General features: G+C 39.0%; 2 protein-coding genes across 2 annotated transcripts in view; one reads left to right on the top strand and one right to left on the bottom strand.

Annotated features, from left to right (window-relative positions):
- The window catches only part of SCYL2 (SCY1 like pseudokinase 2), a 64,573-nt gene extending 62,685 nt beyond the window's left edge, over positions 1-1,888 (bottom strand). The window contains exon 1 of the mRNA XM_039245590.1: positions 1,653-1,888. The gene's annotated coding sequence lies outside the window, so the exon portion shown is untranslated. The remainder of the gene's footprint in view (positions 1-1,652) is intronic.
- Positions 1-26,446, top strand: DEPDC4 (DEP domain containing 4). Its single transcript, XM_039245580.1, is given in 17 exon segments — positions 1-76; positions 1,170-1,799; positions 1,915-2,029; positions 2,031-2,137; positions 2,854-2,861; positions 4,725-5,051; positions 5,053-5,123; positions 5,960-6,042; positions 13,517-13,625; positions 13,834-13,905; positions 15,969-16,058; positions 16,060-16,151; positions 16,154-16,182; positions 17,338-17,390; positions 17,477-17,604; positions 20,999-21,076; positions 26,352-26,446. Coding segments are annotated over 17 exon segments (2,163 nt in total).

Here is a 26,446-nt window from a genome sequence, read left to right on the forward strand (position 1 = left end):
ATGAAGACAATATGTACAGATCTGCATTCTGAAAAATTAACTCAGTCTGGTGTGGAAAACTACAGAGCTGGTCACAGTAAATGCAAGTAGACCAACCATAATTAGGAAGCTGGTTATACTCCAGATGAGATGATGATGGCCGGAATGAGAGTACTAGTAATGACAATGAAGAGTGGGCATGTTCAAGAAGCCAAACTAACAGGACATCAAGAGAGAGTGATAGGAGTCATGAGAGCCAGGAAGATGTCACACTCTACTCCTACAAAAAAGGGATGGATGAAGAAGCTAGTCACTGAGTTAAACACAGTAAGAAGACCTATTTTTCTTGGTGGGGATAAATAATGAATTTCAAACACATGAGTTGGGTAGTTATTCCTAGTTATAATTGATTTGCTCAGAAGTATTCTATGGTATAGAAATACATGTCTGTTTCTATTGAGTGTGTATGGATCTTAGAGACAGAAGAATAGGGTTCAGCATGTGTGTAAAGTGGATCTGAAAAGAATGAAGGTCCTTACCTTCCATTAGGTTCCTTTCCCTTACACAAACCCCCCAAAGCTTCTTTTATGACTAGTTTAAAAATGACAACCCATCTTTAAATTTTAAAATCAATATTTTTATATTAAAGAATAAGACAGGAAGCCAAACCAAAAATGCCTGCAAAGTCAAGAAGGAAGCTTCAAGTACCTGACTTCCAAGCCATTACCAGGACACAACTGGCTTTTAAAGTGACAGGCAGGTCTGGAGCATTTTCGTTAAACTATGTTAATTTTCCAGAATGGAGAGAGATGCAAATACTACTTAAAAAAAATTATTATTCATCGAATTCAAATTGTAAAAAAAGAAAAAAGTCATCATACAAGTAATTCCTGAATTTGTTCTACAAAAAAAAAAAATAGTTTGCACTTAAAATTTTAAGTCACTATTGACACGGCACTTTTAAGTCGCTCGAATGCAGTGTCTCATGAAGACTGTCACAGGGACTGACCTGACAGTAATGGAATGTATTCAGTCGGATTCCAAGTTTTTGCAAGCTTTACGATCTAAACCTTTCTCAACCCTTTCTCTCCCGCTTAGAAAAAGAGGAGTGAGGGAGCCACTGAGGGGAGTGTTAGTCTCCGCAAAACACCTGCCCCACCCACCTCAGCCACAATAACCTTCCGTTCCAGAACTAGAGCTACAGTGTGAAAAGGAAGCCTGGATCAGTAGGGCGCTGTTTGGTAACCCAGGCAATCAGGTGCAGACCTCAGAACTGACCCGAGCGGTCTCACCCAGTCGCGGAACAGTGTTTCCCAAAAGGGAACCAAGATCTCCAACACGGAAACCCGAGCTCCAGCGCCTGAAAGAGGGGGCTCTCCCTCCCGCAGATGGCTCCGGTCCCGGTCTCCCGTCGCCTCAAGGCCTCTTCGGGGGACTCGGGCCTCTCGGATCCGCTCCCCGGAGCTCGCCACTCCCCCAGCTCGGCTGCGCACGGGCGCCCACCGTCCCAGCCTGCAGGCCCGTCACCAGGCAACAGTCACCAGCTCTAAGGGCCTCGGGAGGCCTACCCCGGGTGCGGGTCCTTCCCCGTTCCCTCCTTGCTGGCCTTGAGAGCCCAGATGGGAGTGTGGCAGGTGAAGGCGATTGCCCGGTGCCCATGGGCGGTCACTCACCTCTTCCCCTCTTTCCCTGGAGGGGCGGTGCTGGGGCTCGTTTCCCCCGCCCCCCCAAACGCTTCCTGGCTGCTCCTGCTCGACCTCAGAGCCAAGCCGCTGCCGCCGGCTTACTCCATAGCCTTCTCCACCCGCGCGGCCTCAAAGGTTGGAGCTGGAGGAGGGAAGGGGGAGGGGTGGGGAGGGACTGGGGAGGAAGAGTACGAGAGGGGGAAGAAGACCGAAAGACCGGCCGGCCAAGGCATGACGTCACTTCCGTCAGGTTCGGAAGGGGCGGGGACTACGCTCCCTGGGCTCCGCCCACCGGCTGCCAGGTGGGGGCGGTGTTACGAGCTAGGGGAGGAACCCGAGCGCGAGCCGACCGCGGTTCTTTTGACTCTGGTTCCGTAGACTTGGCTGCCAGAGTGGGCTTCTGGGGCCAGGACCGAGCGAGCCGGGTTTCGTGAGCCCTAACGGTGGCTTCTGCCGTAAAAAGAGGACAGGGAGCCCTATAGATCCTAACCAAATATGTACTCACGGGAAGGACAGCTGAGAGGAGCGGGTGGTTTGGACTTGGCTCCTGAGGGTCACCTCTTTTCTGGCCCCGCCCCTTTCTCATCCCACCTGCCCTCTCTGGTCTCGGGTTAAGAATCGCTATTCGGGGGCGCCTGGGTGGCTTAGTCGGTTGAGCGTCCGACTTTTGCTTAGGTCATGATCTCGCGGTTCGTGGGTTCGAGCCCCGCGTCGGGCTCTGTGCTGACTGCCAGCTCAGAGCCTGGAGCCTGTTTCAGTCTGTGACTCCCTCTCTCTCTGACCCTCTCCTGCTCAAGCTGTCTCTCTCTCTCTCTCCTAGAAATAAATAAAACATTTTTTAAAAAACCGCTATTCGTCTGTTTACCGAGCTACTCTTTTTTTTTTTTTTTTTTTTTTACGTTTTTCTTGTTGATTTCTGAGAGGGAGAGACAGCGTGAGAAGGGGAGGGTCAGAGAGAGAGGGAGACACAGAATCTGAAACAGGCTCCAGGCTAGCTGTCAGCACAGTCCTACGCGGGGCTCGAAATCAAGAACCGTGAGATCATGAACTGAGCCAAAGTCGGCCGCCCAACCGACCGAGCCACCCAGGCGCTCCTTTCCGAAGCTACTGTACCCAAGGTGTCCACGAAAGCAGTGCTTCACAAACGAATTGGCATATCATCTGGGGGCTTTGTTAAAATGCAGTTTAGATTCAGGAGTAGGGTCTGATACTCTGCATATCTAGTAAGTTCCCAAATGGCGCCAATGCTGTTGGTCAGCAGCTACACTTAGAACAACAAAGGGTTAAGTACGAGATGGCAAGCAGGAGAATTATTTCCTTAACCTAGCCTACTTGTTTAATGAAGGTTAGAGAAGCAGATGGTCATACTCTTTGCACCGATCACAGACTCCTAGCCTTTCCCACCCCACTCCACCCTACCCCGTCCCTACTCGCCCATCACTCCCTCGCCCCCTCTTCTCTAATTCCTCACTTTCCATTCCTCACCCACTATCCCCTACTCCTGTCTCCGCATTGTCCACAGGGTCTTGGGCTAATATAGACGGACAGCTTCTGTTACAAAAGGCATTTGGAGGTGATGGGGTTTTTATTTCTGTCGTTTTCTCATAAACATTAGACTATTATGTAAAATTGAGCATCTTGTTTCCAAAGGAAAGAGCTTAAATTCTTGGATTCTAACAACAAAAGACCTAGAAACAACAGTCTAGATGTTTCAACTTATTCCATTATCATTCTTAAAATTGTTTAATTAAAAATTTACTGGGTTAGAGAGGAATGAGGAGTGACAGCTAACCTATGAGTTCCTTTCTGAAGTGATGAAATGACCCGGAATTAGATAAAACTGATGGTTGCACAACTATGTGAGTGTATTGAAAAACCATTGAATTGTACATTTTAAAAGGATGAATTTTGGGGTGCCTGGCTGGCTCAGTAAAGCAGGTGACTCTTGATCATGGGGTGGTGAGTTCACACCGATGTTAGGTGTTAGAGCCTACTAAAACATAATAATAACTTAAAAATAAAATAAAGAGGTGAATTTTGTAGTATGTGAGTTTATCTCAATGAAAAATTCTGCTGTCTCCAATTAATTGAAAAAGTATTGTATTAAATGATATGTATTGATATTATTCAAAAGCTCACAAATAGAATAAAAAGTGAGCATCCTTTTTCATTATAATCCTACTTCCCAAAGGTTAATAGTTTGAAGGTTGGCCTCCTAGACTTGTCTATTTATTTACATATACTTGCTGTAATTCAGGAATTCATTTTTATATAACTAAGATGACAGTATACACATTCTCTTAAAAAAAACTTGCTAGTTTTCTTGTTTTGTTTTTTCTACTTAATGAAATCCTTCCATGCTATAAATCTCATTCTTCCAAACTGGCTGTTTAATATTCCACAGTGAGGCTATGACATAATTTATTTAAATGTTCCCCAGATGATGAACATGTTTATTGCTTTCAGGTTTTCATTATTCCTCACAAACATTTTTCATACAGATCAACTGGCAAATAAATCAATTCGTTTTATTCAGCTGCTTGCTTGCCCTAGATCTCTTTCATGAAGAGCTTGCCATCAGTCAAAAAAGGAAAAAAAAAAAAAAAAGAAAGAAAGGAAGGAAGGAAGGAAGAAAAGAAAGAAAAAGCAAAGAGCCTCATGAAGTCACAGCTCTGTCATAATCAAGACTCCAGTGTGTATGTGCGTTGCTTTTAAATATTTTCTAAGGAAATATTCTTCAAGATTAAGTATAGGTAGTCATCATGTCACATTAAGGGTATATAAATTCACACAGTAATATATTTCATATGAGTAAAGCAAGTCCCTAGCTTTACCCTGTTGTTATTGGCAGACAAACAGGGTGCAGGTTTAGTAAATAAATTATGGTTTACGTAAGATGGGAGGAAAAGAAACAAGAAACAAGAGACACACTGGCAGCAGATATGCCATACAAAACCACAAGGTTGTCAAAACTAGGAAACTTACATATTTTTGTGTAATCTAAATTGTAAGAAACATGGTTGTTGGTTTTTCTTTTTTTTTCTTTTCAGGATGCTCTAGTCCTTTCAAGCTACTCAACTATGGGATGGTATTATTTACTCCCTTCAGACTCAGGTGGAAATAAAAAGGAAGCATCACTTACGAACATACAAAGATTGTTTTACTGTTTCTGATGCTGTTGGCATAGTATCAAGTCATCTTATACAAAATATGTGCTTAAGTAGTAATGACATCTCTCCTCTTAAAGGAGTTTGTCTTTGCCAAGTTCTAATGAATCATAAAGTACTTGAACCAGTAGGAATGAAGCTACTGAAGAAGAAAAAGGAATTCGAATCTGAAGATTAAAACAGTAGTCTCAACAGGTTTCTAGGCAATCATATATCCTTTATTTTTTTGCAAAAGAAAAAAGCATTCTGAAAATGGGTTCACTGATGAAATAAAAGCAAAGAAAGCTTTAAGGTTAGTGTTAACCAAGATAGTGTAATATACTGTATTTAGACTATGATAAAACAGTCTTCATTGAGCTAAACTTAAATGTTATGCTTTCAACTTTATTCAGAAGCCAGTAAAAGAAAAGTCATGTAAAAATTAATCTATGTTTGTGGCTGCTCTAAAACTGCTGTGGAAGACATTACCACACAAATTTTTTCAGAATATATAGGAGAAAAAACTTTTACCTTCTTTGATGAATTGTATGCTTTATACTTTTGAAACGTGACTTAGCCAAAGTAAAAAGAGCCAATGGTATCTGGAAACCCAGAGCAAACGTTTTCTATTCAATCATTGCAAAAATATTAACCTTAGAATTAGTATATTTTCTTTCTCTTTATTTCCAACCCTAATTTGTCCTCTTTTGGTGATATTCTATTATCTAATAAATGTATTACTTGTGTGTTTTATTGTTATCTCCCTGAAATCCTTTGTGGAAATAGAGAATGTCTAAATAAGTTTTAGTGAGTTAAAACATATGTTTGAAATTTTGATCCCATATACAATATAATAGAAAAGTCCATATATTATTTAACAGACCAGGAGATGAAGTGATTTGGAATCCTATAGCACAGAATTGAGGAACTTGGGGCTCCCGGGTGGCTCAGTCAGTTGAGCATCCAACTCTTGATTTTGACTCGGGTCATGATCCCAGGGTTGTGGGACTGTGCCCAACACCTGGCTCTGCGCTAAGTGTGGGGCCTGCTTAAGCTTCTCTCCCTCTCTCCCTCTTTTTCTCTCTCTCTTTTTCTCTGCCCCTCCCCCATCCTCTCACAAATTAAAAAAATTAAAAATAAGGAATTGAGGAAGTATTCATATGTGGAAATGTGGTTGTACCTCCAAATATCACAAACCTGTGACAAACCTGTTCTCTCACTTTCGAAAGAAGGTAATTTCATTTTTCATTATTTTTTCAGGAAGAACTGATATTTTAATTATTTTTTAGAACAGTTTCAGGTTCACAGAAAAATTACACAGAAATTGCACAGAAAATAGAGTCCCTATATATCCTCAGCCCCCATAAGTATACTTCCCCCATTATCAACATCCTGTACCAGAGCGATACATTTGTTATAATCCATGAACCTACGCTGATACATCATTATCACTCAAGCTCATAGTTTACATTATTGTTCACTCTTTGTGTTGTATATTATATGGGTTTTGACAAATGTATAATGAAATGTATCCACCATCATAGAATCATACAGAAATAGTTTCACTGACCTAAATGTCCTCTATGCTTCACCTATTCATTCTTCCCTTCCCCCTAACCCCTGGTAACTACTGATCTTTTCACTGTCTCCAAGAATTGACTTTTCAGATATGATAAAAGTACTGTGTTTGTTGTATTGATTCTCTGCTCTTCCGTAAGAGTTTCCATCTACATAGTGATTATATCAGACAAGACAAGTGAGGCAACATAGATCCAATAATATTTCTTTTTTACAATGACCATGATCCAATTAACTGGACATGCTATATAGTCTATACTACCAGAAAAAAAAGACATGTAGACTCCTTACTATTTAAATCCAAGACCATCTTCTTATGGGTGTATTCTTTTTCCATTCCATCCTCTCTCCCAAACACCTCCCTAACCTTTCAGAAAAAAACTAGGCAGCCTGTTGCTTTACTCCTCTTCACTATTTACTTCACCTACTTGTGATTTTCTCCTGATGACACAAAAGGTGCATAGAAGAGCCCCATCCCCAGAACAATTAGGAGGGATACATACATAATTCATTAATGGTTACATCTTTCACTGCATTTGGACAAACCATTACAGAAGCAGGACAAGCCTGATTTGCACCTTAGAGGAGCAAAAGATATCAATGGTAATTAGGATAAGTGTAATAAGGGAAAGACAAGGGCCCCAAAGAAAAGGTAATAAGAAGAGAACAGGGTCTAGAAGATAACTTCAAGGAACTAGTGGGCAAGCAGAAGAATAGCCAAATAAAAGCAAAATTTATCTACTACAAATGAAAAAACCAATTATCTTATTACTTTTACCTAAGGATATAGGGCACCCACCCCAGAAATTCCTAACTACAGGTGGGTGTAATTATCAGTAAATATGCCAATAAAAAGTTTCCAGTTATTGCACCTTTCCCTTTGTTAAGCAGTTTGTTATACATTTTATGTGTATTGTTTATAATCTAACAATAGGCCTGTAAAGTAAGAGGTAAAATTCCCATTTTATAGTAAGGGCAACTGAGACTTAGAAGGATAAATAAATAAGACACAGGAGGGAAGGAAAACTGTTACTTTGATATTTTGAGGGAGATTGCATTGAATGTGTAGATTGTTTTGAGTAGTATAGACATTTTAACAATATTTGTTCTTCCAATCCATGAACATGGGATGTTTTTCCATTTCTTTAGGTCTTCAATTTCATTCATAAGCTTTCTAAGGTTTCAGCATACAGATCTTTTATCTCTTTGGTTAGGTTCATTTCTATGTATTTATGGGTTTTGGTGCAATTGTAAATGGGATCAATTCCTTGATTTCTCTTTCTGCTACTTCATTATTGTTTTATAGAAATGCACCAATTTCAGCACATTGTTTTTATACCTTGTGACTTTGCTAAATTCATGTATCACTTCTAGCAATTTTTTGGTGGAGTCTTTAGGTTTTTCCACATAGAGTATCATGTCATTTGGGAAGAGTGAAAGTTTGATTTCTTCCTTGCCAATTTGGGTGACTTTTACTTCTTTTGTTGTCTGATTGGTGAAATGAATAAGATTTCCCATACTATGTTCAATAGCAATCGTGAGAATGGATATTCCTGTCCTGTTGGTGACCTTAGAGGAAAAGCTCTGAGTTTTTCCCCATTGAGGATGATAATTACTGTGGGTCTTTTATATGTGGCTTTTATGATGTCAAGGTATGTTTCTTCTATCCCTACTTCCTTGAAGAATGCTGTAAAGGGGCTCCTGGGTGGCTCAGTTCGTTAAGCGTCCAACTCTTAGTTTCAGTTCAAGTCATGATCTCATAGGTTTTGAGTGAGAGCCCCACTTTGGGCTCCATGCTGTCAGCATAGAGCCTGCTTGGAATTCTCTCTCTCCCTCTCTGCCTCTCCCTTGCTCTCTCTCTCTCCCTTGAAAGCAAGCAAGCAAAGGATGCTGTAGGGGTTCCTAGGTGGCTCAGCTGGTTAAGCGTCCAACTCTTGGTTTCAGCTCAGGTCATGATCTCTCATGAGTTCAAGCCCTGTGTCTGCCTTTGCACTGACATCTCAGAGCCTGGAGCCTGCTTTGGATTCTGTGTCTCCCTCTCTCTCTGCCTCTCCGTCACTCATTCTCTGTCTCTCTGTGTCTTTCAAAAATAAATAAACATTTAAAAAAAATTTTTTTTAATGTTTTATTTATTTCTAGGAGAGAGAGAGAAAGAGAGACAGCGTGAGCAGGGGAGGGTCAGAGAGAGAGGGAGTCACAGACTCCAAAACAGGCTGCAGGCTCTGAGCTGGCCTGGCAGTCAGCACAGAGCCCGACGCAGGGCTCAAACCCACGAACCGCGAGATCATGACCCAAGCGAAAGTCGAAAGTCGGACGCTTAACCGACTAAGCCACCCAGGCGCCCCTAAATAAACATTTTTAAAACAGATGCTGCATCTTTTGTCAAATGTACTTCTGCATCTATCGAGAGGATCATATGTTTCTCTTTCTTTTATTAATGTGGTGTATCACAATGATTGATTTGCAAACATTGAACCACCTCTGCAGCCCAGGAATAAATCCCATTTGTTCGTGGAGAATGATTCTTTTAATGTAGTGTTGGATTTGATTTACTAATATATTGTTGATTATTTTTGCATCCATGTTCATTAGAGATATTGGTTTGTAATTCTCCTTTTAATGGGGAGGGGGTCTTTGTCTGGTTTTGGAATGAAGGTGATGCCATCTCAGAGAATGAATTTGGAACTTTTCCTTCCTTTTTTATTTTTTCAGAACAGCTCTAAAAGAATATATATTAACTCTTTTTAAATGTTTAGTACAATTCCCCTGGGAAGCCATCCAGCTCTGGACTCTTATTTGTTGGAGATTTTTGATTACTGATTCATTATTTTTCTGGTATAGGTTTGTTCAAATTTTCTATTTCTGTTTCAGTTTTGGTAGTTTTTGTGTTTCTAGGAATTTATCCATTTCTTCCAGATTGCCCAATTTGTTGGCATATTATATCTCGTAATATTCTCTTATAATTGTTTTCATTTCTGCATTCTTGATTGTGATCTCTCCTCTTTCATTTGTCATTTTATTTATTTTGGGTCCTTTCACTTTTCTTCTTGATACAACTGGCCAGGGGTTTATCTATTTTGTTAATTCTTTCAAAGAACCAGCTCCTAGTTTTGTTGATGTGTTCTTTTTTTTAAAATTTCAATAATATTTATTTCTGTCTAACCTTTATTATTTCTCTTCTTCTGCTGGCTTTATGCTTTATTTCCTGTTCTTTTTCCAGCTTCTTTGGGTGTATGGTTAGGTTGTGTATTTGAGACTTTTCTTGCTTCTTGAGTTAGGCCTGTATTACTATATACTTCCCTCTTATAACTCCCTGTGATACATCCCAAAGGTTTGGAACTGTCATGTTTTCATTTTCATTTTCTTCTATGTATTTTTTAATTTCTTCTTTAATTTTCTGGTTAGCCCATTCATTGATTATTTTAAACTCCATGTATCTGTGGTCTTCCCAAATTTTTTCTTGTGGTTGAAACTCTTTTTTCATAGTGTTGTGGTTTGAAAATATGCATAATATGATCTCAATCCTTTTGTACTGGTTGAGGCCTGATTTGTGACCCAGTATGTAATCTATCCTGGAGAATGTTCCATGTGCATTCAAAAAGAATATGTATTCTGTTCCTTAATGATGAAATGCTCTGAATATATCAGTTAAGTCCATCAGGTCCAGTGTGTCATTCAAAGCCATTGTTTCCTTGTTGATCTTCTGCTTTGATGATCTATCCATTGCCATAAGTGGGGTGTTAAAGTCCCCCTTATTGCATTATTATACTATTATCAATGAATTTCTTTATGTTTGCTATTAATTGATTTATATATTTGGGTCTTTCAAGTTGGGGGCACAAATATTTACAATTGTTAGATCTTCTTGGATAGAACCGCTTTATTATCATATAGTGCTCTTCTTCATCTCTTGTTATAATATTGGGCTTAAAATCTAGTTTTTCTGATACAAGTATGGGTATTCCAGCTTTCTTTTGATGTCCACCTGTATGACAAATGCTTCTCCATCCCCTTTCAATCTAGAGGTGTCTCTTATGCAGCATATTGATGGGTCTTCTATTTTTATCCATTCTGATACCCTATGTCTTTTGATAGGAACATTTGTTCCATTTACATTCAGAGTAATTACTAATAGTTATCAATTTAGTGTCATTGTATTACTTGTAAAGTCACTATTCCTGTAGATTGTCTCTGTACCTTTCTAGTCTTAGTTGCTTTGTCTCTCTTTCTCACTTTAATATTTCTCACAGAGCTGGTTTAGTGTTCATGAATTCCTTCAACTTTTGCTTATCTTAGGAACTCTTTATCTTTCTTATTCTAATGGTAGCTTTGTTGGATAAGTATTCTTGGCTGTATATTTTTCTCATTTAACATGTTGAATATATCATGCTGTTTCCTTCTGGCCTGCCATGTTTCTTTGGACAGGTCAGCTACTAACCTCATGTGTCTACCCTAGTAGGTTAAGGACCTTTCATCCTTAGTTGCTTTCAGAATTCTCTCTTTAGCTTTGTATTTTGCAAGATTCACTATGATATGTCATGATGATTTTGAAGGGAATTCTGTGTGCCTCTTGGACATGAATGCCTGTTTCCTTCCCCCAGATCAGGGAAGTTCTCTGCTATAATTTGTTCAAATAAACCTTTTGTCCCTTTTTCCCACTCTTCTTCTTATGGGACTCCTATGATGTGGATAATATTGTGCTTTATGGAATTGCTGAATTCCCTAAGTGTATACTTGTGATCTAATAGTTTTCTTTCCCTCTTCTTTTCAGCTTTATTATTTTCTATAATTTTATCTTCTATATCACATATTCATTCCTCTGATTCTTCCTTCCTAGTTGTGACTACATTTAATACTGTATCTCAGTTATAGCATTTTTAATTCAGCATGACTAGTTTTTAGGTCTTTCATCTTTGCACCAAGGGTTTCTCTGGTGTCTCCTATGCTTCTTTCAAGCACAACTAGTATTCTTATGACTGTTGTTCTAAGTTCTTGTTCCAATATATTACTTATATCTGATTTGAGAATATCCCTGGGTGTGATTTCTTCTTGATCTTTCTTTTGGGGAGAATTCCTCCATCTTGTCATTTTGTCTAGGCTTCTGTCTTTTGTGTGTTATGAAAGCTTGTTATGTTTCCTGCTCCTGAGAATGATGCCATAGTAAGAAGGGGTCATACGCTGTCCAGGACCTGTTGCTTCAGGAAGTGTTTCTGGTGTATGCTGTGTGCATTTTGCTGTTGTGTTTTCCCACAGGCCAATCCTCTGCAGAGTTCTTTGCTTACAATGGGGAGTGTTTGGACCTTTAACTAGGTGTGTTTTGATTTGTTTGTTATAATAAGCCTGATTTTTTTTAAAAAAGCTGATCAAAAAAAGAGAAAAGGAAAAGGAAGAAATAAACAAACAAAAAATTATAAGCCTGATTCTAAAGAGGAAGAAAGAAAGAAAGAAAAAGAAAGAAAGAAGCCCTGTCCAATTTCCACAGAACTGAAGCTGATGCTTTAGAGCACTCTATGATCAGTAGACTTGGTATGCAGGGGGCCTGTGCTGGTCCTCTGGGGAAGAGGCCAGATGTACTGGTTCACAATCAGACTTGCCCTCATAAAGATGAGCCTACAGGGTGCAGGGGGGCAGGGTTTGGTGTAATCAGTTCTAGCCTCCACTGGGGGTGCTGTGTTGCTCATTGAAGTCTGCCCTTGCTGGGGACTGGCAGGGGGAGAGGGCATCACCCAGCTCTCTCATCCCTGGAGAGGGGACCTCCCACCCAAAGGCTTTTCAGAAAACCCTCAGAGAAAAGTGAACAATTTCCCCTCTGGTGTCCCAGACTTCGGTCAGATCCTTATTCTCACCTTCTCTGTGCCCAGGCCGTCAACCCACCCAGTGCCACAGGTCTCCTCTGTTTTATCTCTGGCATGCAGCCAGTATTGAAAATTTCAAATCATAAAGGACCTGGTGCGTATGGACCAAATCCCTCCCCTGGAGGAGAGCCTTGCCACACTGTGTCTGTGCTGTTCTGTCCCAGAAAAGCAGTAACATGGCCATGCAGGTCCTTGGGAGTTTATGGTGAAGCAGCCAAAAGCAGCAAGCAGGTTATTTGCCCTCTGTGCATGCTTCTGTCCTTGCCAATAAATGGTCATTCAATGGCACCCACTGGGTCTTTGTGCCTTGGAGAGGCAATATACCCTTTTCCAAATGTATTCCAGAAGGGGAACATTCTCTCCCAGTGCAACCCAGGGGATCCCTACACCATATGTCCACTCTGGGGCCTCCGTCCTCCTCCCCAAGAGCACTGCTGCTCACCTGGCTTGACTCCCTTGAATGGCTCAGATGTCTAAAACCTCAGAATTTGAGTTCTATTGCTTGTGAAAACTTGTGATAGTCAGTTTTTCTCAATTCCCCAGTCAATGGTTTGGGGGAAGTGTTTTTCTTGACAGAACCCAAAGCTCTCTCTCTTCACTACCACTCCCTCCTCTCTCTGTGAAAAGGGCTCCCTCCTCTCTGCAGCACCAAGGCTTTTCTATTCTGAAGTTCATGTTGCTGCACCTCCTACTTGCCACATTCTCTCCCTCTAATTGCACAGATTTTTCTCTTAATCTTCAGATAAATTTCCTGGGTGTTCGAAATGATTTGAGGATGATCTTACTGTGTTTGAGGAATGATGCAAGCCTAGAATTTCCCTACTACTCTGCCATTTTAACTCTCTCTCTTCTATATTATAATTTAAAGATAACAAACTACAGTTATCTGTGCTGCTTTGAATAAAATTATAATTAGTAATCTCCTATTCTTTCAGATGTGCACAATAATTCATAAGCATGACTAGTAGTTTTTTATATTTGGAATTAACCTATTGTTGGTTTTAAAAGCTGGATCCTATCACTTTATTATCAACCTCAGCAGAAAATAAAACCAATATGGCTCATAGCTTTGATGTTTATTTAAAGGTTAATCTTGACAAGAAAAGTTGTAATTTAGCAAATTTAAATTATCTTAGTATTAAATTAATCCATTATATAAAATTAAGGTAACTTTTTATGTATTACTTAGATATGAAAGAATTTTGTAATATTGGTTGAATATGTTATTTATCAATCTGATGGTTACATTACCTTTGTTTCTAAGCTGTGGAAGATATTTGGAAACAACAGACAGTGCTATATATTTTTTAGCTGATTCACTGTCCATTCTCGGAAAATATTTTGGAGCCTCCACTTAAAACACAAAATCTTCAGGCAGTTAGGTGGCTCAGTCAGTTGAGGGTCCACCTCTTGATTTCAGTGCAGGTCCTAATCCCAGGGTCATGGGATTGAGGATTGAGCCCCGCATTTGGCTCCATGCTGAGCATGGAACTTGCTTAAGATTCTCTCTCTCTCTCTTTCTCTCTCCCCTCTCCCCAACTCACTTGCTGCCACTAAAAAATAAAATAAAATAAAAAATCTTCAAAGAAGCAAAGAGGAAGACCTCATTCTCTCAAACACTTGTCTAGTCAGAGAGGTTATTCCAAGCTTATGTCTATCTGAGTGAGTGACCATTTTTATTGTTAAATAATTTATAACTAAAAAATCCTTTCATATATTTTATGCTTGGTATGTTAAGCTGTAAGAACATATCCTTACATGTAAGCTGACACCATCTCTGTTTCATAAATTAACCACTTTGAATTCTCATTCGATGTAACATAGAAAATCACTGGTTATCACCTGCAAGATCATTGGAAACCAAAGTGGTTTCATTCATTTGAATTCAGTAATGATTTGTCAACCATCCTTTTCCTGCACCAGACCCGAATTTTTTCCAAAATCCTATCACTTCTGTTTTATGACTCTAAAATAATATAACCATCACAGTTTCTACCAGGTTTTTGGTTTTTTTTTTAATCTCTGCCCTAAAAGAAGCTATCGACTAGGAGGAGGGATACTCATGGAGCAAAACATTACAGTTCACTGAGATAAGCTCTATGATAAAATCAGCCTTATTTATGCAGATATTCAGAGAATCATATAACCTGAATGAGGCTCCCTCTCTTTCACTCCTAATTCCAAGGTATTTACAATCGTGAATAAACCAGCTTCTAGGAACTATAAAACCTTGGGTGCTATTGGGATTCCAGCAGGGAGATCCTGATACATTATGTTTCTACATGGGCCAAACAAGAAAAGAACATCATACTCCAAGGTTGAGTACCGAAAGCTTCAGATCCTAGGAACCTTGATGATCAGGGACCTGTGGATCCATTTGGATAGTCAACTGTGGTCCTATTTGCCGTTTGGTTTCCTTAATTCACAATGGGGTCAAGAAAGACCCAAACAAATAGCTAAATCTTCCCCATGCCTCTAGACAGGGAGAGTATAGGGATACCATCAAAGAAACAGGATTTCTTTAGATACTTCTTCAGGAAAGAGCAGCCAGTTGGCCTTTATCAATTGGCATTTCTAGGCAGAAAGGGTAGGCTACCTTTAAGAGAAAAATAGTTCAACTGCCATTAATCTTTTATCTGCAACACAAAGCTCTAGGAGATAATTAGTCACACATGTTAGGCAGGATATACTATTCATCTGTGGGAGGTGGAGACTAAAAAGAGAAGGAGGGAAAGAGGGAAGGAAAAAGGAATGAGAAAAGGAAAGACATTTGAGAATTATCATAAATTCATAGAGTATATCACCCAGAAACTACATCCTAAGAAAATGTTTTAGGAAAGATTTCAATGAGACTACAAAGAATATCCAGAACCCCAAGATGAAGATAGATTGAAGAAGGAAGAAAACATTGCTAGGCAATGAAATTTGATCTGTACTCTCCTACTATTTTCTCTTCTCTCTGATTTTGTAATTTTGTATCCACGTGCTGGCATGTATACATACATACACACATGAATTCCAAGTTGATATGGTAAGACTATGTGAGAATGTATAAATATAAGTGCTATATAAGAAGTCAAGACAAAAGGGACTCAGTATTGAAGGATATTAGAATAAATACTAACCTATCTCAGCAAAACCTGTGTGTTCAGATAGTGGCCCATTAGGAAATGGGGGAATTACAGGAATCACCAAAGGGAGGGAGGAGTGTAATATCCTCAATTTCTTATTTTACTCAAGTGGGGAGATAAAAAGAAAAAAAGAGAGAGAGAGAGAGAGAGAGAGAAAACAGTTTGTGATGGAATAAAAGTGCATCTTGATTAGGGAAATATTTAGTATCTTTTTTCCAAATAATAATCGAACCATATCCACCTAATTATTATAGTGGGGAAAAGCAAGGGAATCACTCATGGAAGGGAACAGTGCAGATGAACTCTTCTGAACATAATCTAAGAAAATGAGAAACAATGAAAAGGTAGCCAAAAACTATTTTTTATTCCTTGAAAATAAATGTACAGAAAGGTGTGGTGGTATTTGGTGAAGAAAAAAGCTATCCCCTCTACTTTACTCTTGTAATCAACCAGCAAAAATTATTGAAATGATTTTCTCAAAATTAGTCTCTTTATATTTCATTACATATAGACTTACATTTTATCAAATATTGTTTTAGGTAGTTAAATGGAACTGTTAACCATTGGTTTGGTTTGTTTTGTTTTAACCTCCAGGATTGACAACTGGCTTATTAATGCAACAATTGAGTGCTTGGAATAGTTCCCTGACCGTTTAATAGTTACAGTTAATCAGAAGTTAGTACAAATCAGAAAAGCCAAGATTGACTATACAGAAGATACTCTCTGATGTCATAGTAAAATACTATAATGAGATAAATTGCCTATTAACTGATGAGATTCTGATATTCAGTCAGGAATTATTGAACTTTAAGGTAAAAGAAGATATTTAAACTTTAGTTTTTAGTAAAATAAAATATTTTTAAAGATACAAATTGCATGGGATGCCTGGCTGACTCACTCAGTCAATGGAGCAAGCAACTCTTGATCTCAGGGTTCTGAGTTCAAGCCCCACATTGGGCATAGAACTTACTCAAAAAACAACAAACAAACAAACAAACAAACCCAACAACAGCAACAAGTTACAGGGTGTGCCTGGATGGCTCAGTCAGTTAAGTGCCTAACTTTTGGTTTTGGCTTAGGTCATGATCTCACAGTTCATGGATTCAAGCCCTGTGTTGGGCTCTGTGCTGACAGCATGGAGCCTGCTTGGGATTACTTGGGATTCTCTCTCTCCCTCTTTCTCGGCCACCCTCCACCCCAATAAATAAACTTGAAAAAACAACTTGCAGAAAATTTAATAAACTATGTAAGTATTACATTTTAATATTTTTCTTCTGGGGCACCTGACGGTTCAGTCAGCTAAGTGTCTGACTCTTAGTTTTAGCTCAGGTCATGATCACAGCTTGTTAGTTTGAATCCCACATTGGGCACTGTGCTGACAGCACGGAGCCGGATCGGGATTCTCTCTCTCCCTCTCTCTCTGACCCTCCCCTGCTTATCCCCCCAACAAAATAAATAAACTTAAAAATTTTTTTTTAATATTTTTCTTCTATGGTGTCAAAGTACTTCATGAAGTCTTTCCCAACTTCACTAATGTTACCTGCCACGTAAACTGTACTATCAAGTGCAGTATAGGATATTAGATCTAAGGTAATCATATCATAGAGGCATTCCAAGAAACATATTTTAATATAATACAGTCCTTGAGAACTGAGGTATCTGGAAGTATTAGTTTCTGATTTATTAGTTTGGCAATCTTTTACTAAAATAAAAATTGAGCGACATAATATCATGTAACTGTTTAAATTTTTTTAAATGTTTATTTCTTTTGAGAGAGAGAAGACACAGAGTACAAGCAAGAGAAGGGCAGAGGGAGAGGGAGACACAGAATCTGAAGCAGGCTACAGGCTCTGAGCTGTCAGGGCAAAGGCAGACATGGAGCTTGAACTCAGTCAAGTTCACACTTAACCAACTGAGCCACCCAGGCGCCCCTTATCATGTCACTTTTTAGCAGTGTAGGTAGCCATATAATTTCATGGCTATTCCATCAGAACCTAATGCCTGCAAGTTACAAAGACAGGTGAAAAATTATGCAATAACAGTTTTACAATTTTCTGCTATTTTTTAAGAAATCATTCAAGCTAAGGTTAATTTTACTGTCTACAATATGGTAACAAAACGGTAATCCTGAAAACTCTTGTCAAGGCAGTTTTGCAAATGCAATCATTATTAAAAGTACAAGCAGAACAACTAGTCTGGTTTTTACTCAAGTATCACGCTGAGCTCTTCAAAATTATCTCTGGCATTTCGCCTGGGCACATTTATTACTAAGCTATTTGTGTCCAGAAAAAAGGCAAACCATTCACTTAATGAGTAATTTGCTGAGTAATTATACTGTGCAAAGTTTGAAGGAATGCTCTTTCCCCATACCCACTAAAAAGAAGGAAGCGGACTTAAAACAATGTCAGTATTTGCAAGCATATTGATTAATTTCTTCAAACCATTTCTGGTACATTACTATGTATCAGAGAAGGTCCTAGGCAATTAGAAGATCAGCAAACAAAACACAACAATGCAGGCCGTTGAGGAACTTATATCCAAGTGAGAGACAAAAACAATTAAAAAAATATACACAAAATATCATCAAGTCATATATTTTGAAAGAAGGAAACACCTGCAAAAAAAAAAAAAAAGGAAAAAGAGTGGGTTAAGGGGATTTAAGGTACTAGGGTGGAGGTGAGCGGAAAGTTACCACCTTAGGGTGGCCAAGGTTGGCCTCACTAAGAAAGTAAGATTTGAGCAAAGACTTGGATGGAGAACCAACCAAATGGCTGAGGGTAGGGTAGTGGTTGTGGGCAGAGAGAATGGTTCCTAGGGCAGAGGACTTAGGGGCGATGCATGCCTAGGTGCTGAGGAAGAGCAAAAAGTGGTGGGCAGAGGGGAGAGTAGTATGAGATGAGGTTGGGGTGGGGGGAGCCCTTGTAGGCCATTAGAGAGACTTTGTTTCTGCTTGGAATAAAATGAGGAATCATTGGAGGGTTTGAGCAGGACAATAGCCTGATTTGACTGACATGTATAAGGATCATTCTGGATTTTGTGTTGTGAATAGATTGTAGATGGGCAAGGGTAGAAGTGGGAACACCTTTTCGGAGGCTGTTGTAATAATCCGGACAAGAGATATGGTGACTTGAAGCAGACAAATGGCAATACAATTATTAAGACATGGTCAGATTCTTAATATATTTTGAAATATATTAGAAAAAATATTGTTTTTTAGCCTCACTCTCTTTTAGTACCAGACAGTGGTACTTTTAGTGGTGTTATCTCTCTAAAGCCTCTATAAAGAATTGTTTCTTCTTCTCCTCCTCCTCCTCCTCCTCCTCCTCCTCCTTCTTCTTCTTCTTCGTTAAAAAACTTGTCTGATGTCATAAGAAACATTAATTCAAAATTTGCAGTTCTTTCAACCTTAACTGAAGCTTGTTTTTCATTATTTCAGAGGAAAATATGACACCAAGCATGTAAAATGGAAGCAGCCCCCATTTATGAATTTTGTGGTTTTGTTTTAAGTAAACTCTTTGACCAGCATGGGGCTCAAACTCACAACCCTGACATAAGAGTCACATGCTCTACTGACTGAGTCAGCCGGGTGTTCCCCACCATTTATGAATTTTGAATGATATATATTCTAAATGCTCATTTGTAAGTCAGTTGTTAGTCTACAACTAGTTTTTCATTACAAAAATAATGGTAGTAAGTGGAGGTTTGGATCTCGGTTATATAAATGTTTAATTCTACAGTTGCTAAACCAAAATTCATGTGTATGATTTACTTGTAAAATAGGCTTCAGATTCCAACTGGGACTTCAGAATGAACATTTCCTCTGCCCTCCTCTTCCTTACCATTTAACTTCTCCACATTCTTTTTCCTCACCCAGCCTCCTCCTCTGCGTAAATGAATTATCTTTTGACTGAGAAGTTAGAACTTTTTCATTTTTTACCTCGTCCTCAGGTTGGAACTAGCAGTGTCATAAAGAAACTTAACAGTATAAACTTACAAAGTTTATAACTGGCCACAAAAGAACTTGACATGGGCTGGAGGAAGTGGGGGTGGGATTCAGGAAGCAGGGGGAAGGGTTTTGGGAGATTAGATATTTCAGGGTGTTTCAGGGAGGCTGAGATGGGGGTATTTATGATAGGGGCTATCAAACACACTAAGCTTTTCCCTGTTACAGTCTTGCCTATCCTGTCTACTGTCTGGAACACTTTTCTCCCAAACCCTCTCCTGGCTTACCCCTTCACATCTGTTAAGGCCTCTATTTAAAATGTTACCCTCTCAGAGGGGTGGCCTGGTGGCTCAGTTGGTTAAGCATCTGACTCTTGATTTTAGCTCAGGTCATGATCTTGCAGTTCATGATTCATGAGTTCGAGCCCTGCATTGGGCTCCAGGCTGACAGCATGAAACCTGCTTAGATTCTCTGCCCCTCCCCTGCTCTCTCTCTCTCTCTTAAAATAAATAAACATTTTAAAAAATATCCTCTCAGAAACACAGAAGCCTTCCCTAAGATAGCTACTCATCTTCTTCACTCTAGCCTCTTACCCTGTTTTATGCTTTCTTTATTTTAAAGATTTATTTTTTAATGTTTATTTATTTATTTTGAGAGAGAGAGAGAGGGAACATGTTAAGTGGGGGAGGAGCATAGATAAAGAATGCAAAGCAGGCTCTGCACGGTCAGCAAGGGAGCCCTACTCAGGGCTCAATCCCATGAACCATGAGGTCATGACCTGAGCTGAAATAGATGCTTAACCAAATGAGCCACCCAAGGACCCCATTGCTTTACGCTTTCTTAATGGTATTTATCTCTGCCTGAAATGATATTATATATTTTCTGATGTTTTTAAATTGTCTTTCTCCTGAAATTGTAAGTTTCAAGAGTTCCGAAACTTTTTTTTTTTTTTTTTTGGAGTTCAGAAAGTTGATCTGTTTATCCATCACCTAGAAAGTGCGTGGAACATAGCAATCACTCACTAAATGACAGAATGAATTGAGGACACCTTCGTGACTGGAAGTTGGCAGGACGTTAGATGCTAATGAAAGGTAGCCCGGAATCCAGGATAAAAGAGCTGTGTGGATGTGAATTTTCAGCATTAGTATGTCTAGGGAGTGCCCTGTATAATATTACTAGCTGATGCTAATTTCCCCCAGATACATGTTTACATGTTGTCATCTGGGATTACTTTTGCATAACTCAAACTGGAAAAGGATATTTACCTTTTTTTTTTAAAGACAGTAAAATTTTAAAGCTACTATATATATATATATTTTTTAAAGCTACTATTTATATATGGACCATGTAATTACAATGTAAGATTATTTAGACTACTGCTACTATGGAAGCACAAATAATTTTCATTATTATAGAACATTACACTAAAGATTGGTTAACCTAGTTAACATAGTTAAAATACATACACGAAAGTAGAAAATAGAATTTGGAGAATTCTAAAAAAAATTCAAGTATTCATACCCTTTATAATTCAGAGGCCTTCTGCTACCCGCCTCCTCTCCCCATCTGCAATCCTTTCCTGCTCATTGGCCAAAAAATTGAGAGAGTTGTTTTTTTATGTTGGATTCCTAGCTGGAAAGAAATTCATATTAAATATTTGAAAATACCTGTTTTTTTATGGAGACTCCAGTTACTTTATTGAATCTGGTTAGTAAGAAGCTTAAGAAGCTTCATAGAGAAGATCCAGATGCGACATCAGGTATTAATTCAGATTTGTTCCTTCTTTATCATTAAAGGACTGTTACAGACAAGCATGTTGGAAAAGAGCCAAGGGTGAGTGTCTCATAAATACATAATGTTATAAAAGGTGGTTCATGAAGGTTATTTTTTAGTATCACCAGAGCAAGTTCTCTAGTTCTTTTCGAAAGCCCTATGTTTGATTACCTTTTGGCTGAAAAGGTAAAATATTTCTCTCAGTTCTACTCCCAGCTCTTACCTTCCCCTCTGCCAATTACCCACCTGCCTGCTTCCTTGTTCCTGTGCTCTCTCTTGTCTTCTTTCCTGATTCGCTCAGATTCTTTCTCTTGTGTGACATTCTCATTCCCCTCCCTTCTCTTTTCTAAGAAATGACCTAGTTTCATAGAGGAGGAGCCTGACCTTTCCAGTTGAATAGACTCCATGATTTTTCTTTTCACTCAGTGTCTTGTGGCAATTGATCTAAATCCTTAATTTAGATTTTCTTTAAACTATAAAATATTTTAGGCTTATTTATTTGTTTTTTTTTAATGTTTTTTTTAAATTTATTTCTAGGAGAGAGAGAGAGAGAGAGCGTGGGCAGGGGAGGGTCAGAAAGAGAGGGCATCACAGACTCTGAAACAGGCTCCAGGCTCTGAGCTGGCAGTCAGCACAGAGCCCGACGCGGGGCTTGGACCCATGAACCGGGAGATCATGACCTAAGCGAAAGTTGGACGCTTAATCGACTAAGCCACCCAGGCGCCCCTTATTTATTTGTTTTGAAAGAGAAGAGACAGTGAGAGTGGGGGAGGGCAGAGAGCTAGGGAGAGAATCACAAGCAGCCTCCACACTGCCAGTGCAGAGCCCAACATGGTTCTTTTTTTTTTTTAATTTTTTAAAATGTTTTATTTATTTTGAGAGAGAGATAGAGACAGCATGAGCAGGGGAGAGTCAGAAAGAGAGAGGGAGACACAGAATCCGAAGACAGGCTCCAGGCTCTGAGCTAGCTATCAGTACAGAACCCAACGTGGGGCCCGAACCCACAAACTGTGAGATTATGACCTGAGCTAAAGTCGGAGGCTTAACTGACTGAGCCACCCAGGCGCCCCATAGTCCAACATGCTTCTTGAACTCATGAAACTGTGAAATCATGACCTGAGCTGAAACCAAGAGTTGAACACTCAACCGACTGAGCCACCTAGGCACCCCAAAACTATAAAATATTTTTAATATGAATTTCCTAAGATTGTCATATGAGAGACAAAGTAGTATGGTAGATCCAATTGTGGGTGTTGGGGCTTCAGCTTCCTTGTAAACAAAATGAGAATAATAGTGACATGTACCACACTGAGTAGTTAATACTCAGTAATATATTAACTGATATTATATAATATATAATATATATATTATTATAATATTAATATATATAATATAATATTAATATATATAATATATATAATAATATATATATATTATGTTAATATATCAGTAATATAAGCTAATACTTATACTTATATAAGTATAAGTATATATATAATATATACTTATTAATATAATATATATATTAATAGAATATAAAATATATTATTATATATTATAATACATATATTATATTATATATTATATAAGCTAATACTTATATTACTGATATAATATTATAAATTTAAAATATTAAAAATATTTAAACTGTGTTATTATTTAAACATTAAATACTATTAATATTCACTATTACTTGACGCTAATATTGAGCCCTACTATGTGTCAGACACTCTGCTGAGCACTAATGTGGATTTATGAAATTATTTCTTCTACATAATATTTTTTGCAGCCATTATTATTATTCTATTTTATAGGTAAGGTAACTGAAACTTAGAGAGAGGTTAATTAATGTGGCCTACTAGAAAAGTGGGTAATATTTTTTGCCTTTAAAATAAAGTTTCGGGGGCTGAGTCAGTTAAGTGTCCAAGTCTTGATCTTGGCTCTGGTTATGATCTCATGGTTTGTGAGAAGGAACTGACAGTGCACAGGCTGCCTGAATCCTCTCTGTCCCTCTCTCTTTCTTTGAACCTCCCCCTCTTGTGCACACACACACACTCTCTCTCAAAATAAATAAATAAACATTTAAAAAAATTCTAGGGCATTAGTAATTTTTAGAAAAACATTCATAGAGTAGGGCATTACCTGCCTGAATTACTTGGAATTTCTCAGCTAATAAATTTCCTCTCATTCCCTTTTTGAACACAGGGTATATGGCAACAGATATGTTGCCACATGTATCCTGTCTGATATGGTTAAACAACAATGGTAATGAAGTATTTTGAACTTAACATCTGGAATCTTTTTGGATTAATTCAATCATGTCTTACTAAACTTCATTTGGCTGCCATTACTACATTAGATTTTTACATTAAATTTCTCATTACTTTTGGCTTTTGAGGGAAGTGGAGGGACTGTAGGCATTTAATATTTATCTCTGTTCAACAATATGCTTTAAAGGGAGATAATAAATATAAGAGCTTGCCCAGTGCTAAGTACTGCACTTGGAAATAAAAAATGATCTAATAATATTTTCTTCTAAATAGCTTAGCTATATTGTCTCTTCTTAAAATTTATTCCTTATTGAATAAAATTATCAGATTATACCATTATGCAATTTAATTGAATTTTTAAATTGTCCTTCTGTTTTACGTTGTATGCTCTTTTCCCTATACTTGAACTGATACTTAAAGTTCATGACTGTTGATTTAAAATGCTCCTGATAAGCACATGTACCCCAATGTTCATAGCAGCACTCTCCACAATAGCTAAAACATGGAAAGAGCCTAAGTGTCCATCAACAGACGAATGGATCAAGAAGATGTGGTTTATCTATACCATGGAATACTACATGGCAATGAGAAAGAATGAAATCTGGCCATGTGTAGCAACCTGGATGGACCTTGAGGGTGTTATGCTGAGCGAAATAAGTCAGGCAGAGAAGGACAAATATCATATGTTTGCACGTATAGGAGGATTAGGAGGAACTTGACGGAGGACCAAGGGGGAGAAGAAGGGCGGAAATGGTGGGGGAAAGGGAGAGAGGCAAACCATGAGAGACTCTTGAATGCTGACAAAAATTGAGGACTGATGGATGTGGGGGGGAGGGGGGGATGGGCATGGAGGAGGGCACTTTGGGGATGAGCACTGAGTGTTATGTGGAAACTAATTTGACAATAAACTATTTGTAAAAAAAAAAAAATGCTCCTGATATCAAATACTCATCTATCCATCTATTCAATTATTCACTAAACATGTTTTGAATATCTACTATGCACCAGACTTTGCATAAGCACCAGGAAATACAAAAATGTATAATATAATGTCCCTGTTTACAGTAAGCTCATGTGCCATTGTCCCAAGTGACTGACACATAGTAGATGCTCAATAGATATTTGTGGAATAAATCTATTCAGTGATTGATGTATGAGGGGCGCCTGAATGGCTCAGTCAGTTGAGCGTCCAACTTCGGCTCAGGTCATGATCTCATGATTCAGTGGGTTCGTGCCCCATGTCGGGCTCTGTGCTGACAAGCTAGCTCAGAGCCTGGAGCCTGCTTCAGATTCTGTGTTTCCCTCTCTCTCTGACCCTCCCTTGCTCACGCTGCCTCTCTCTCTCTCTCAGAAATTAAAAAAAAAAAAAAAACATTAAAAAAAAGAATTGATGTATGAGAGAGACAGCCAGTATAAATCAACCATAACAAAATATAATAGGGATATGTCCAAGCCAGATGAAGTTATGGAAGACCAGAGAAGGATTACCTAACCTTGTGTGAGGGAATCAGACTAGGCTTGTGGATGAGATAGGACTTGGTAGGAGTCTTAAATTTAGTAGATGTTAGCTAAACCAAAAGAGTAATGAAGGGAAGGATATTCTGGACTAATGAACATTGTGAGCAAAGATAAGTGCTAGAAACTGTAGCCAAGGGGTGGCAAGGATTGACACTAGAGAAATAGATATATGTCAGATCCTGAAGGGCCTCATTTAGCAACCAAGAAATTCACTAGGCAGCTGGGGAGGCATTGAAACTTTTTAAGCCAGTGACACAGCTAGATTCATATTTTAGATAAAGCATACTTAGTAGCAGTATGTAGAATGAGTTGGCAGTGTTCTTAGTTAGGAGGTATTGCAGTAGTCCAAGTGAGAAATGATGCAGTCCTGTACTATGGTGAAGGCAAGAGGGATGCAGAGGAGGGGGTAGGTGTGACAAATATTTGGGAAGAAAAATTGGCAACACTTGACTGCATCTAGGGGTCAGGGAGTAAGGTGACTCATAGATGACTCAAGCTTCCAGGTGGGGTGACTGCCACCAATTCTGACAGAAAGAGGGACATGTTTAGGGAGATGATTAAATCTGTTTTGGCCTTTTGGTTTAAGATATGTGTAGGACATCCTGGCTGAGATTTTCAGCAGGGCAGCTGGATGTGCAACATTGAAGCTAAGGGGAGAGATATGAGCTAAAACTAAGTACTTGGGAGCATGTGGAAACTGAAGTACCTTGGAGTACATTGAGTAAAATAGGAGGTCCAAGAATAAAATATTAAGGGACACCAACAGTCAAAGGGTGGATAAAGAGGAACCTATGAATGAGAGAGAAGAAATGTGAGAAGGGGAATGAAGTGAAGTCATGGCCATAAAGCCAAGGAGATGTAACACTTTAAGGAGGAGGAGGGCTGCATGTGGCAGAAGATCAGGACTGGGCCCATTCTCTGCACCGAGCCAATTAATGAGAGCTGATTTAGCAGTTTGAGGGGCAAAGGTCAGGTTGCAGTGGGATGAAAGGGAAATTAAGAGTGGACATATGCTAAGGGGAAGAGAGAAACTTGGCAACGATGGGGATGGTGCTGAGTCAAATCAGAGGTTTGGACCCACTGATCTGCTGAAAGGAAAGCAGAGGACATGTGCTCAAGGGCACAGGACCAAAGGTTTGCCTGGCACAGGAGGAGAGATATTAGAATGAGGATGACAGTGTGTGTGGGTGTAAATAAATGTGTAAGTTCAAGGTGGAAAGTTGAGGGAGACTGTCAAGAGATGAACCCATTTTCCTTGACAAAGTAGGAGGAGGAGGTAATATTGTATGAGGAGTTGGACCAATAAATGGATCACGTGGGAGGAGGGGGATAGTTTGAAATAGACGTTTATGGGAATGGGAAAAGCAGCTGAGAAAGGACTAGTAAATGGATTGATGAGTAATTCTAAGACCCAGATAAAGTAGATTATAAATGTTCGTGGAGCCGATTTGTGCAACGTGATTTTCTCAGCAGCACTTACTTACTTGAATGGTGGAGTGGAAAAGGTGGATTCGAGCATTGAGGAGGAGCTGGGATTTTGCTTGTCAGCTGTTGCACGAGAGAATTGA

The sequence above is a fragment of the Hyaena hyaena genome, unplaced genomic scaffold (genome assembly GCF_003009895.1).
Source record: "Hyaena hyaena isolate Hyena2069 unplaced genomic scaffold, ASM300989v1 scaffold_261, whole genome shotgun sequence".
In the NCBI taxonomy this organism is placed as follows: Eukaryota; Metazoa; Chordata; class Mammalia; order Carnivora; family Hyaenidae; genus Hyaena; species Hyaena hyaena.